Source organism: Panicum virgatum, chromosome 8N, assembly GCF_016808335.1.
Source record: "Panicum virgatum strain AP13 chromosome 8N, P.virgatum_v5, whole genome shotgun sequence".
Taxonomy (NCBI): domain Eukaryota; kingdom Viridiplantae; phylum Streptophyta; class Magnoliopsida; order Poales; family Poaceae; genus Panicum; species Panicum virgatum.
In genome coordinates this window covers 647315-660636 of record NC_053152.1, presented here as the reverse complement: position 1 = coordinate 660636, position 13322 = coordinate 647315, and the positions used below count along the sequence as shown (strand labels likewise).

General features: G+C 44.6%; 2 protein-coding genes across 4 annotated transcripts; both read right to left on the bottom strand.

Annotated features, from left to right (window-relative positions):
• Positions 1-582: 582 nt before the first annotated feature.
• On the bottom strand, positions 583-4382 carry LOC120685792 (F-box/LRR-repeat protein 3-like). 2 transcript variants are annotated; one of them, XM_039967880.1, is made up of 8 exons: positions 3690-4382; positions 3121-3249; positions 2868-2972; positions 2386-2782; positions 2176-2305; positions 1803-2097; positions 1460-1711; positions 583-1110 (listed from the first exon to the last, which is right to left on the bottom strand). In XM_039967880.1, exons 1-8 carry the CDS (start codon positions 4365-4367, stop codon positions 1051-1053), a joined length of 2046 nt encoding a protein of 681 aa, XP_039823814.1. In that variant the 5' UTR covers positions 4368-4382; the 3' UTR covers positions 583-1050. The 2 variants fall into 2 exon arrangements, with proteins under 2 accessions (XP_039823814.1, XP_039823815.1); XM_039967881.1 differs by having other exon boundaries at positions 2386-2779.
• A 3211-nt stretch (positions 4383-7593) lies between these two features.
• On the bottom strand, positions 7594-10879 carry LOC120686157. 2 transcript variants are annotated; one of them, XR_005680014.1, is made up of 4 exons: positions 10046-10879; positions 9063-9505; positions 8731-8806; positions 7594-7963 (listed from the first exon to the last, which is right to left on the bottom strand). XR_005680014.1 is itself a non-coding variant. In XM_039968332.1 (3 exons), exons 1-2 carry the CDS (start codon positions 10841-10843, stop codon positions 8759-8761), a joined length of 846 nt encoding a protein of 281 aa, XP_039824266.1. In that variant the 5' UTR covers positions 10844-10879; the 3' UTR covers positions 7594-7963; positions 8731-8758. The 2 variants fall into 2 exon arrangements, 1 of the variants encoding a protein (XP_039824266.1); XM_039968332.1 differs by lacking the exon at positions 9063-9505.
• Positions 10880-13322: the final 2443 nt, after the last annotated feature.

Here is a 13322-nt window from a genome sequence, read left to right as displayed (position 1 = left end):
CCTTGGCATTGCACTTGCGGCGAGAACCCTGCTCTCGCTCCCTACCTTTCCGTGCTTCACTTCCATGACTGACAAAACAAATTCCAACACCTCCAAACTTGGCCCTTGTTTAGTTGCAAAGTTCAAAATTCTAAAAAAAAATCCCGACACCTGCACGGAGACTTAAATCTAGACGAAATAAAAAACGTATTGCACAATTTGTCTGTAAATCGCGAGACGAATCTAATGAATCTAATTAGACCGTAATTAGGCGCTAAATTGCTACAGTAAACACCTCTGATGATGAATTAATTAGACTCATTAGATTCGTCTCGTGATTTACAGACGAATTCTGTAATTTATTTTGTGATTAGTATATGTTTCGTACTTCAAATATAGAAAGATGTTCTTTCAAAAACTTTACAACCTACAACTAAACATTTAAAGGCTTGAAGTCTGTTCATTTTTAATACTTCCGCATAATTCATGCGCGTATGGACTATGCAAACCTCCTCGGGTTACTGCTGCTATTTCACGATTCCTCATTCTTATGCCCTCAAAACAAACTAGTAAGCAGAGACAAGACATCACTTCACTGCAAAGTACAAATAGGCAGTCAGGCAGATATATCCACAAGCATGTTTCAGTTTCAATTCCAAACACACGCAAGCCACTTAATTCCAGCATTCCAAACATCATGCACCGGCCATGACCATCAACACAAGTCTCTTATCACCCAAAATCACTCCCTTCAATATCAATCTCTTCGATACGCTGCTATGTATACAACACACGACAACTTCCTGGTTTCGTTTCACAAAAATTTGACGTGCCCCCTCGTTTGGCCACTTTACCAAACAAAGGTGGGATTGCATATACTCATCTAGTGTCCAGCATCAGCATACCTCCGCTCAAACTTAAGTATAGCCACAGTATCACACCAATTACACTACAAAATTTTGAGCTTGTGAGTTTGTGACTGCTGCTTCCCATAACGGACGCCAATCCAGAATGCATCCATTGCCACGACGAATGCCCTTCCTTCCCACAATCGCTACACTCCAGGCCTTCTCATCGTACAAGCACATCTTGTGACTGTTGCTTCCATACATCACAAGGTTCCACCTCAACCTGAACAAGATAGCACCTATTATTAGAAACTTTGGCGTTCACAGGTTTGTAATTTTACTAAACGCACAATTCCATTCAGCACTAAAGCTTATAAGAGGAGGGCTGTGCTATGTTCATTTATTTTACAATACCATCTATAAGGGGGGAAAGCAAAGGCACCACAATAAAGGGGGACAAAACCTGCTAGACAGTTGAACATAACTACACATAATGGTTTCATAGAACTAGAGTTTTTCCCAAGTTTGGTGTGTGTCCAAATACAATTATCCAAAGCAGGAAAGCCAGTGTGATGGAGGATTCAACATAATGCAGAGGCAAACAGGAAAGGCAAAAGCACAATGTACAATACCTTAAATGGTTTATTGATCCACTGGAAAATACAACCCCGCGCCTCAACACTCTTTAGCATATGAGCAGGCATCATGGATTTGAATGCTTCATGAAGCTTTACTTTTGTCAAACCACCACAGACCATGAGAGCAGCTGTCAAGCCATTAGGTGTAATACCTGCTAAATGCACAATGGTCATGTTCTGCAAGCCACATATGCTAGAAAGGGAAAGGAGTCCAATGTCGGTGACCGAACAGTATGACAAGTTTATCTGCAATGAGACATACATGCTATCAGCGCAACTGAAAGTAAAATACACATGGTACTACTAGATTTCAGTTTGCAGGAGAAAGATCTAATACCTGACGGAGGCAATGAGAGAACTGGGAAAGGTAGAGCATGCCAACATCATTAATCTGAAAGCATTTCTTGATATCAAGCTTGGAAAGCAGCCTGCAACCCATAGCTATTTCTGAGAGACCAGCGGATGAAACCTTGGGGCAACCACGAATCTCCAATGTATTTAGCTTTGTGCATTTTGAGAGGGACATCAGTGAACGGTCTGTTATTTCTATACAGTAGGATAGATTGATAGATGCTAGCATTGGACTTCCTTGAGCAATCTGAATAACCCCATCATCACTAATGCCTCCACACCTGAAACAGAAACTACAAGTCAGCTTAGTGAGAAAATGAACCAAAGAAAGAAAACCACAAGGCACATCTAGTAATGACCTGTACAAATCAATGTCTCGGAGTTTTGGGCAAGATTTTCCAATGTAGGTGAGACCTTCATCACTTATCCTCAAGCAAATACCAATTTTTAGGCTCGAGAGATTGCTGCATCCAGCGAGAGCTTTCAAACCTGCACAAAAAATATTCATAGTCAACTTTATGCCGTTTGATTTGACAAAAGAAGTATGTCATAACCAGTTCAGTAAGTACCTTCGTCATCCAAATCACTGTCAGTAAGGTCCAACTCTTCCAAGTGAGAACAGTTCTTCCCGATCAGTTGGAGTGCTCCACTTGAAACATGGCTACAAGACTCCATCCTCAGAGAGATGAGGGAAGTGCACGAACTAGTGATGGCAGCTACTGAAACATCAGTGATATTGCGACAACAAGTGATGTCCAGCTTCAGCAGGTTCTTTAGTTTTGACACAGCAAAAGAGAGTTCAGTATCTGTTACTCCAGAGCACTTGCTCAGACTTAACTCCCTGATAGAAACACAAGAGCTTCCAATGGCTTTAAGTCCATCAGCCATGAATTTGCAGCCTTCCAGCTTCAGCATCCGCAGTTTAGTAATCTTTTGGAGGCTTCTCCCCATAGAAGGAGTAACCTGCTACAAGAAGGATGTAAATTAAGCTGCAAGGGCTCAAGTTATACCCAGATGATACAACAACACGACTAGATGATTAGGTACTTACATGACAGCAGTACGAAAGATCCAGTTCCAATAGATTCGGTATTGACTTCACCATGGATGAAACTCCCACATCAGTGACATTCTGACAATGAGACATATCAAGAACCTGCGTCGGCGCAAACATGCAAGGTCAGTACGCAGAGTTTTGTGCTAGTATCAAACACATGTTTTATTACAGCACGACTAGTTCAGAACTTCAGATCAGGCATCTACAGAGTTCAGCAGAACATAATAGTGTCAACATGATTACTCACCTGTAGTGATTTACTGCATTCTTTGTCAAGACTGCCAAGAGCATCATCATCAATTCCAATACACCCCACCAGTGTCAACACCTGGAGATTGGGTAGCTTCATGATGGCAAGAAAGCTCTGTTTTGTGATCTGCAAGAATGCAAGATATGTTTCCATTAGTTGAGCACGGTATGATAGGTGCGTATGGTACTCACGGGAGTGCATAAGAAACTGAATCTATGGCCACACAAAACGTAGAGGCGAGAAGACAAAATAAAATTGGGTACCAAAACTTGTTATCCTTTGTTGCATAGATCAATTGCTATGTATCGATAAGAGCACTTGCAGATCAAGAATACAGTACTATACACTGCAGTGGTCCAATCCCCTAAGCACTAACCGAATCCAGTAGTTTTAGCAAGGGGGAAAATAAAACGAAGTACTTCTAGTAAGATGGATTAAGAGGGGAGATCCCATGCCTTGATACCAAGAAAATTACTACAGGAGGAAATCAAAGACAGAATTTTCCGCCGCCTTGATCCAAGCACAAGCAGAAAGGGTGAGGATATGAAGAAAGCTATAGCGCTCACCATGGTGTAGGAGAGATCCAGGCTGGTGAGTTTCTTGCACTTGAGGGCGAGGAGGTGGAGCCCCAAATCGGTGAGCCCAAGGCACCACTTGAGCGAGAGTTCCCTGAGGTCGGGGCAGCCGACGGCGACGCAACCGAGCCCCATGTCGGTGAGCGCCTTGCAGCGCGAGAGAGACAGCCTCTGAAGGGCCCGCATCCGCGCCACCTCGGCCGCCGCGGCGTCCCCGAGATGGACCCCATTGGAGAGGTCGAGGTCGTCGAGGTCCGGGCAGGCCCCGGCGAGCGCGGCGAGGCCCGCGGCGCCGAACCCCCCGGAGCGGGAGAGGTCGAGGGCGCGGAGGGAGGATCCGGTGGGGACGGCGGCGAGGGCGGCGTCGGGGACGCGCGCGCAGAGGGAGAGGTCGAGGCGGGAGGCGGACGGGTAGCGGGCGAGCACGGCGGGGAGGAGGTCGGCGCGGAGCGGGCGGAGGAGGCGGCGGTGGCGGGACTCGGCAGCGTGGCAGGCGCAGGAGGCGAGGGCGAAGGACTTGAGCGCGCGAGGGTCGGCGGCGGCGACGCGGTCGAGGACGAGGAAGAGGAGCTCGTCGGCGAGCGAGTCCAGAGGGGGCGCGGTGGTGGTGGGGGTAGGGGCCGGGGAGATGCGGCGGCGCTTGTGGTGCCGGTGGGCTGCGGCTGCCATGGGCGATTCTTGAGCTGAATCAGTGGGTGCAGGTGAGGAAGAGGAATGGAGGCGCAGAATGATGGCCGGCGAGGGACTAGCAGTACTAGTTCGTGAAAAGTTGTGTGAAAAGTCATTTAGCACGTTTCGTTATTATTTGATAAATAATATTCAATTATGAATTAATTAGGTTTAAAAGATACATCTCGTACTAATCAGTTAGACTGTGTAATTAATTATTTTTTTTAACTACATTTAATGCTTCATGCATGTGTCGAAAGATTCGATGTGACGGGTAGTGTAGGAAAAATTTTGGGAACTAAACCAGGCCTAACAAACCACCGATTCAGCGGAGATTATTTTTGTGATGCCAAGAGTGCCCCTGGAACGTGTTGTTCCGGGCGCGGCGAGTTGCGTGTGTGTTTTTCCATGTTTGCCCCTACGCTACTATAGGCTGGTCGGCAGTCAGCGGGGATATCACGGGAATTTGACGAGTGGTATGGGAATCTGATTGGAGCTAAGGTACGGTACGGAGGGCGTACCTGCGGGGGCAGAAATGGAAAAAGGGAAGAGGAGCGGAGTAAGTGGGGAAGGACGATGCGGGGGGGGAGGGGAGGACAGGACGGACCAGGACTGCATCGTACAGCCTGCCTGGTACGAAACGCCAAGCCTAAACATACCGGGTGCGCGGCGTACCCGTGTCACCAATAAGTGGGCCCTGGGCCTTGGCTGGTGAAATCAGAGCGTGAGTGGAGGCTGCGACGCGTGCACTTGCTCTGGAGAGTTGCTGGCTGGTCCCGGCCTCCCCGGGACGGCTCGGCGTATTCCGTTCCGTTCCGTTCCGTTCGTCGTGTCTTTGTCAGCGACACGCAATCCCATGCTGTCTGTCCGATATGATATGGTCATCAGCCTAGTAGTCGCCTCACCCTGATAAGCAAAGCACTCGTCTTCATCTTCCTGGGAAGGCTCTATCTGCTTTGCCGACAACATATCATGTGTTACCAACTTTTTAGACATTACCATGCATGATGTGCATGTAAAATTATATAAACAATATAGATAGATAGAGTAAGCAATCATCTACGAGTACGTCACTACGTGCATGCAAAATTTAAGCTTGAATAAATATTTGTGCAAAGTGAAACAAAAAGAAGGGAAATTTATTAGCACCTACATATTGCGGGTGGAACTGTTCAGACCCACAATTCATATTCTGATTTCTTTTTTTCCTACTTGCATTAATCTTTGGTTCAAGCTCAATTTTTCCATGCACGTAGATAATTGTGTCCTCCATCAATTCATATTCTGGTTACAATTTTACGTGTACCGATTTAGGTGCTATTTTTTGTTTGGTAACATTGTAACACCTAATCCGCATGTAACACGATATATGTTCTCCTGCTTTGGTTGCCAAAGTGCCAAGGCAAGCCTGCCACACCCTATCCGCCTGCCTTTGTATCCCTCTCCCAAGTAATATTTTTTTTTCAACGGAGTGTATAATAGCAAAACCTCATGAAACTCAAGAGGATAAATAAAAAGGTGCTTTGAGGTTTTAATTATTACCAGAAAAAAGGGCTGCATAATTTCTTATGTACAAAACACCAAAGTTGGTAATGAAGCCTCTTTCATCATCATAGAAAGAAATGAACAAAGAACGCTCCTTGCATTGCTAAATGTGAGCTATCCCTGAAGATGGGCTGCAGCATCCTACTTATATATATATATATCTCCTATACACTACACAACCAATTGACGGCCGTTCGGTTGTTACACAATGCATGATGCATGGATGGTGTCACGCACAGGGATGATCCGGTCCACTTCACCCGCTTGCAAATGCCAGAAAAAAAAATTCAGTGATCAAAGAAAGGCAAGGAAGCTGACTTTGAACTTACTAATCAATGGTCAACGGATGGTGCCGTACGAAGGTGCTACGGAGGGAGTTCGCATCCAGAATCCAGGCAAACCAGCCTCCAAGTACGCTGACGTTGACTTATCAGATAACGATGACCAGTGGTGGCATGTGTTGGCCTTGCATTTACCCAAATGGAGTCATGCTCATCTATCCAACACATGATAGATGCTCCCTCCCTCCAGCAGCAGGCAGGCATCGTTTCCAGTCTCCACCACTGCAGGCCGCAGCCGCAGGAACACCTGTCCTTGGGAGCGTCCTCCCTCCCTGAATCATCGTCACATCACAATTCACAAGTCCTTTTCAGAGTGGGCATCTTCCCTTCCCTTCTCTTTATAAATTCATTCTTCATACAAAGTCACCTACCGATCAGTACCTTATTCTGGAATAGGGGACCGGGATCAGGTGCAGTCATAGTAACGACTGCAACTTTGGCAGTCACAGGACGGATGGCGTCCAAATCCCATCCAATGTTTACAAGAAAAGTAGGCCCCAGCGTTGTCCTATTTATCCTTAGCTTGGATTTGGCTCCTTCCGTCCTTCCTTTTCATCCCCTTCCTGTTCTTCTTAACTGAGCATAGCGATTTGCAGCTACAACTAAAGATTCATGCTTAACCTTTGGTGTGGTGGTATGCATTTGATTTTGCTTCAGTTGAGAACGATTTGGGCAGCAGCATATTTGACTTATTTTGCGTCAGTACTCAGTTAAGGCTTTGATTTTAACCAAACAAAAAATAGTATCACTCAGATTAAAAATCATGAGAGATGGCTCAAGTCTGAAGGGCAAGTATTCAGGATATCTTGGTGTTTTGTTCACTTCTCTCCGTTTTGGTTTTTTCTCAAGCCTTGCATGATTAGGTTTAGGGAACCATGAGCTTGAAAGATGGAATCGTGGAACTTGAAAGAGCTTGTGTGCTGCGCGTGGTGTCATTTTCTGCAAGGGATCAATTTGGATGTTGATTTTTGTTGCCTTTTGTTATCTCTGCTGCCTACCTTCGATTTCAGTCGACGCCAGCTTGGCACCCAAAAACCTTCCGTCCTTCACAAGGAAGAAGAGAGAAGACGAGACTTCACACAGGAGAGAGGAGAATAGTGTGGGAGAAAGGAAGAAGACGAACAAACAGTGCCCTTTTACACGGAGCCCCTTTTACACGGAGCCGTCAGATCACATTTGGACAGCATCGGTACCGCGACTGTCAAAGTTGCAGTTGCTACTACAACAGCACCTGATCCAAGTCCCTGGAATAGATAGATAGTTCAACTCTCTACTGGTACCGTAATAAGCTTCTGTACGCCACGAAATCAAATGAAAAAAAATAATATACTATACTGTACTGTACATGAAAGCATTGCATGTAGTGAGCAAGCGAAAGCACTTTTCCGTCCAATTCTTCAGCAACGACTGATAGGAAAGCTCCAACAAGGATTGCATTACATTACTGATTACTCCACTCATATTAATGCTGATGCTTCATGCATCAAACTTACACCAACCTGCTACCATACACAAAACCGTTTCTGTCCGACTCATCTTGCTCTATCATCCATCCTCAGGCGCCATGCACCTTCTTCCACACAAACACATGCTTTCAACACACACTCCACCATCCCCTAGTTCCTACTCGATGCATGCCACTCCAATGCACACTATCAGCTCCCAACTTGGAGGACAAACCTCCGGCATCATATATGCCTTAGAGTAACCCTGCAAAACCAGATGAAAACAGCCATCAGCAATTCAGCACATGATGATGATCATAATAACAACAGGAACCAAAAAACTATCAATACTGCTACTGCCAATGACCACCCGGGCTGTCGACCACATGTGCAATGTAGAGTATACACAAGTGATGGTATCAAACAAAGATAAAAAAAAATGTAACTACCATGTCCAGCCACCACATAGCAAAACAAGTTGGAATCTTAACACACAATGCACTGTTTCCAACTCGTGACACAACGCATATACTGCATGAGGACTAACTCCAGGAAAGCAAAACAACAGCGCACAACTGAACTGTGGGAGCTTCATAGGTAGTGTAGTTAAGATAAAGGAGAGAACCTTGATCAGCTCCAGGTAGCCTGGCCTGCAAAGAAACGGACCAACATGCACCAGCTAGCACACCAAGAGAGTGGTGAACTGAAGCTTTTTCAGACAGCATATCTGATGTTTCATGTTTCTTAGCTTTAGAATAATTTAACTTTGCAACAGGCTACTTTACTAGACTATGGCTATTCCTATCCACAGTAGTAATATGAAAGGCAGCGCCCCTCCAATTTCCCATAAAAAAATTATGTTATGGTTATCTTCACAATCATTTGATTACTATACCAAAAGCAGTCAGTCACAACAGTAAGGTGACATAAAAAACAATATATGAGTGTAACTTGGAACTAATAATGAACAATTCAAGCCATTTTAAATCTGCATGACATACTAAGAAGAACCCCTCAACTTGCGATACATACCTTAGTAAGACCAACAAACACTTTGGTCCTATTCCATTCCTGCACATCTGTACCTCAGCAGCAGGTTCCGATTTTCCTACAAAAAACAATATAGACAAAAGATAACAAAATCAACTTCTGAAAGCAATTCAATGAAAGAGTGAAAGAACATATTATCAATAACTGATGAACATATATCCCTCAACAGCTAAGTAACAACTAACAGCTGAGGAAGCAGTCGGGGAAAAAGAATCTGATAAGAGGACAAGGGCCTGGAATTTTCAATGCAGCCAAGTATTATCTTTTCATGGGAAGTAATTCCAATAGCAATCTACAAGAGAGCAAGCACCTACTTAACTTTTGGAATTCGACTCCTGCCATTGGGAATTTTCACAGGGCCCCAAGTGTTGCACAGGGGTCAGTGAGTGTAAGAATCCAAACAGAGAGTGACAAATTATGAGTCTGAAACCAGAAAAGGAGGCCAACCACCACTTCCTCGATCTCTTACTCCAAGTCACAATTTACTACATTTGCTTGCCATGAAGTACAAAAGATGCAGACCTACAGAGTTGTTTTACCACAGACTCCAGTTGCCACCACTAGACAACTATTTTATGGTGTCGCCTGGCATAAGCCATCTTTCCAGGCTCCAAGATTGGAAGACAAAGATAGTGCAGCACTATGCAATGATCGTATCGCCTTATCAGATTTTCGGGTCATTCTTATTGCACGTGCTTGAATTGAGAACCTTGCTTCTCTGTTCCTTTTTTTGTTATTAAATCTTGATGTTCCTTGCCTAATGCAATCAACAAGATGACAAATACAAGATTGTAAGAGTTCTTACTCGTGAAAGTTAAAATGCAAGAGTTGTCTAATAGATAGTGCCTCTTAGCCCACTATGGATAGTTCAATACTAACACACGCAACTAGTTTGAAATAGGTAGTGCATGAGAGACTTCAGCCAATTCCCCATGAATGCTTAGGGGACTCATAAACGGCTTCTGTTAGATGGCAGCATTTGATGTTACACGACACTTTAAGCAACGGTAAATCTGGATATTGTAACGATCAATCCCAGCAAAGTCTTTTTTTTTAATATAGAGGCAAGCAACTAATCAAGGCGTGTATATAGGTTTCCCATCTACCAAACATCCACAATGCAAGAAGCAGGAAAGAAACTACTACAAATTCTCAGTCTCTGTATTCAAACATTTCACATTTCTACCACCAGGCAGTTTAACCAACAAGCCAATTACACACAAACGCAGTTCTGCAGGAGAATGAATTTATGAGCAGTAACAGCATAGATAGGAATTTCAGGATTTGCGAAACATACCTGCTCGAGAACACGGATATTGCTCTTCTCCACCTCCCTGGCAAGCTTCTCCATCTTCCTGAGCATCCCTGCATACATGTCATACATCTCCGCCGCCTGCCCTGCCGCAGAGCCCAGGATCCCTTGCAGCCTCCCGATCCCAAACCCGTCGACCATTTCATCGACCGCCTTGTGTTCTCCAATGGTGTGAGCGTGACCTGTGGCCGCAGGCGAGGATGGCAGGCAGGGCATGGGAGACTCCGGGGAGAAGGCATGGTACTGATCCCTGAAGCCGGGGCCGGCGTTGACGACGGTGAGCGAGGCCGGGACGAGGCGGGAGGCGAGGAGGAGGAAGGCGCGGTAGTCGTAGGAGTGGGTGGAGAAGTTGGGGGAGGCGGAGGGGGAGACGAGGATGAAGAGGAGGGGGTGGGCGGTGGTGCGGCCTTGTAGGGTCTTGGAGAGGGAGTGGGCGAGGGCGACCTCGCGCATGGAGGGGCGGAGCGCGGTGCGGCGGCGGGAGGAGAAGAAGCCGACGGCGGAGGAGGGATCCGAGGAGGGGGGCTGGAATTGGCCGAGGGGATCGGAGAGGGAGGAGGGGTGTGAGAGGGAGCAGTGGCCGGAGACGGAGATGGAGAGCGCGGGGGCGGGCGGGGCGGCGGCGAGGTCGTCGTAGTCGGAGAGGGCGGCGGGCGCCGCGGGGCGGTGGGAGACGCGGCCGAAGAGGAGGCCGTCGCAGTCGCCGGTGGCGGCGGCGCAGCGGTGGAGGAGCGCGGTGAGGGCGGCGCCGGAGATGGAGAGCGCGCCGTCGTGGAGGGCCATCGGAACTCGATCGATCCGTCGTGGTCTTTTTTTTTTCAAAATAGGCATTTTGATTCTTCAACTTTACTCTAAGATCAAGTTGGTTTCTCAACTTTCAAAAAGACCAATTTGATCCCTCAATTTTTATTTTTAGGCCAAATTTGTCCATATATTAATATGATACTCCATAATACCATGAGATAAATGTCAAAAGTCATTTTTACCCTTAACTCCTTCTTATACTCAATTTCCATTATTATATAGTTGCAATTAATCAATAATAGGTCATAATAGATCTTTATTCTGTCGGCTGATTTGATGTCTCTCGTATTTGTTGAAATGCTCTTTCGTATTTAATTTAGTCTAGATCATATAAGAATATCATGCATATGAGAGGAAATAACCAAGGGTAACAATGACTTTTTAGCATTAGTCTCATGGTATTATGGAGCATTACATCAAGATAGGGATAAATTTGACCTAAAAACAAAAGTTGAGGGACCCAATTGTTCTTTTTGAAAATTGAGGGACCAAATTGACTCTTGGAGCAAAGTTGAAAGACCAAAGTGCCTATTTTGCCTTTTTTTCTTCTCTCCTCCCACCCTTCGCGTGAAAAGAAAACAGAAAAGAGAGAAATTAGAGAGAAAGAAAGAGAAACACCCAAACTGAAAAAATTTGCGGTGTCAAATTCTGAAAATCTTACGAATTGGATGTCAATTCCCGTGAGGCGTGCGGATTAAGTCACAAATTCTAAAATTTCTCCGTGCAGTGCAGTCAGCAGTGGTCGTCGGAAAGAACGGGAGAGAGGCTCAGTCGCTCAGAGGCAGGAGGCGTCTCCCCCTGCACTGCCAAACCCAAAACAAACAAACAAAAAACAAGCAAAAAAAAAAACCAAACAGAAAAGGGAATGCGAAGCATTGGATTCATTCGGGAAGAACCAAAGAACCGATGGCCCTGGCACCGCACAAAACATCAGAATGTACAGAGTTGGATCTGTACTTCCTTGAGTTCTCCTCTCTTTGATGCCATACTTGGCTCCAGTCTGTTTATCTGTAAATTTTGCTACAGCCTGAAACTTCAAGTCTCTATATTTGTTAAAGTTTTGGCGCCATGCCAGGTTATTATTAGTTAACTTCTGGGACAGTCCACTAAATTTTTGCTAAGTGCCCATGACAGCAAATAACTACTAACAGTCCAAACATCAGGCGACCCAAATGCCACCATCGATCGGGATTTGATTACACAAACACCGATCAAGCGGTAACTGCCCAAGACAGAGAGATTTTTCACGGCTTTGATGAAGGGCACCACCAGCATGTCGTTTCTCCTCCGCACAAACCTGTTGCTTTGAGGTTAACTAAAAATGGAACACTTTGTTGGATGGATGGAGGGAGGGAGGGGAGTACTAATCTTGGTTGTTGCTACTGCTAACGATTTGGGCGTATTAGGTATTACTATATTGTACGGAGTACTAGCAGTCAAGGGGAAGAGAGGGATGCTTGCTTCACCTTTACAGTGCCTTATGTTTTTCATTCCAGAATCCAGATTGAGCCATTTTTACCGTATCATAATCAGGCTCGCTGTGTTTTTCTTGGAAAAATTTATAATGCAAAGCTCTTTGATTTCAGGCTTGCTAAGCATGGACAAACTGGAAGCAGCTAGTAGCACACCACGACGATGCAGTGATGTTTAATAAGATTTAACATGATTTTTTTGTAAAACATACTTTATAATCTAGAAAATATATTATAAACGAATGAAATTCTATTATACTTTTATATATCAATGTTATGACGACAAATAGTTTGGATATATGTCTAGAGCACTTATGGCATTGTCTTGCATATATCTGTGCGCGTTCTTTGGATTATGCCTTGTTACTTTTTTGTTTTTGCATTTTTTTACCTTATTTTGTTTCTTCCTCCGCCAAATTTAATTACAAGCTGGTGGTAATATTGCTGGAGATGTTGATGAAAGCCAAGAATATTGATGAACATATCAAAAAATACACATGCCTCTAGAGCAAATGGAAGGAAATTAGATGCACTAATTTCAAGAATAAAGGTCATGATATGGCTAAATTAACAGAAAAATAAGAACCCAAAAAAAGTCTTACAAATATTCAGAAGGGAATACAATCTATTATTGAAGTGTCTAGCCACTAAAAACATAGTGTTTCTTGACATAAAACTGCCAAAGCAAACATACATGAGAAATTAGCACAAAAAAAAGAGAAGTCTAGAAAAATGACTAGTTAACCAATACTATCTATGGATAGAAGAAAGCTAACTAGTTAACTGTGCTACAATATAATTATTTGGACAATACTCATGACAATGGATTGGAACACAAGAGGATATCTTGAGTTCTATTTGACATGACTAATTTTTGCACAAATAGCAAACACACACGGAGTGGAATGCATGTGATTGACATTCATATCCTTTTACATATGAACCATCAGAGAATTTGCCTTCCAAATAACAATTCGCCTTGCACA

What these genes read in the sequence shown, in the direction of transcription:
- LOC120685792 (XM_039967880.1), bottom strand. Translation starts at nt 4,367, where the DNA reads ATGGCAGCCGCAGCCCACCGGCACCACAAGCGCCGCCGCATCTCCCCG. An exon ending in TGGATCTCTCCTACACCATG is followed by an intron (nt 3,250 to 3,689) that starts GTGAGCGCTATA and finishes GCATTCTTGCAG; the next exon opens with ATCACAAAACAGAGCTTTCT. An exon ending in ATCTTTCGTACTGCTGTCAT is followed by an intron (nt 2,783 to 2,867) that starts GTAAGTACCTAA and finishes TCCTTCTTGTAG; the next exon opens with CAGGTTACTCCTTCTATGGG.
- LOC120686157 (XM_039968332.1), bottom strand. Translation starts at nt 10,843, where the DNA reads ATGGCCCTCCACGACGGCGCGCTCTCCATCTCCGGCGCCGCCCTCACC. An exon ending in ATATCCGTGTTCTCGAGCAG is followed by an intron (nt 8,807 to 10,045) that starts GTATGTTTCGCA and finishes TGTTTTTTGTAG; the next exon opens with GAAAATCGGAACCTGCTGCT.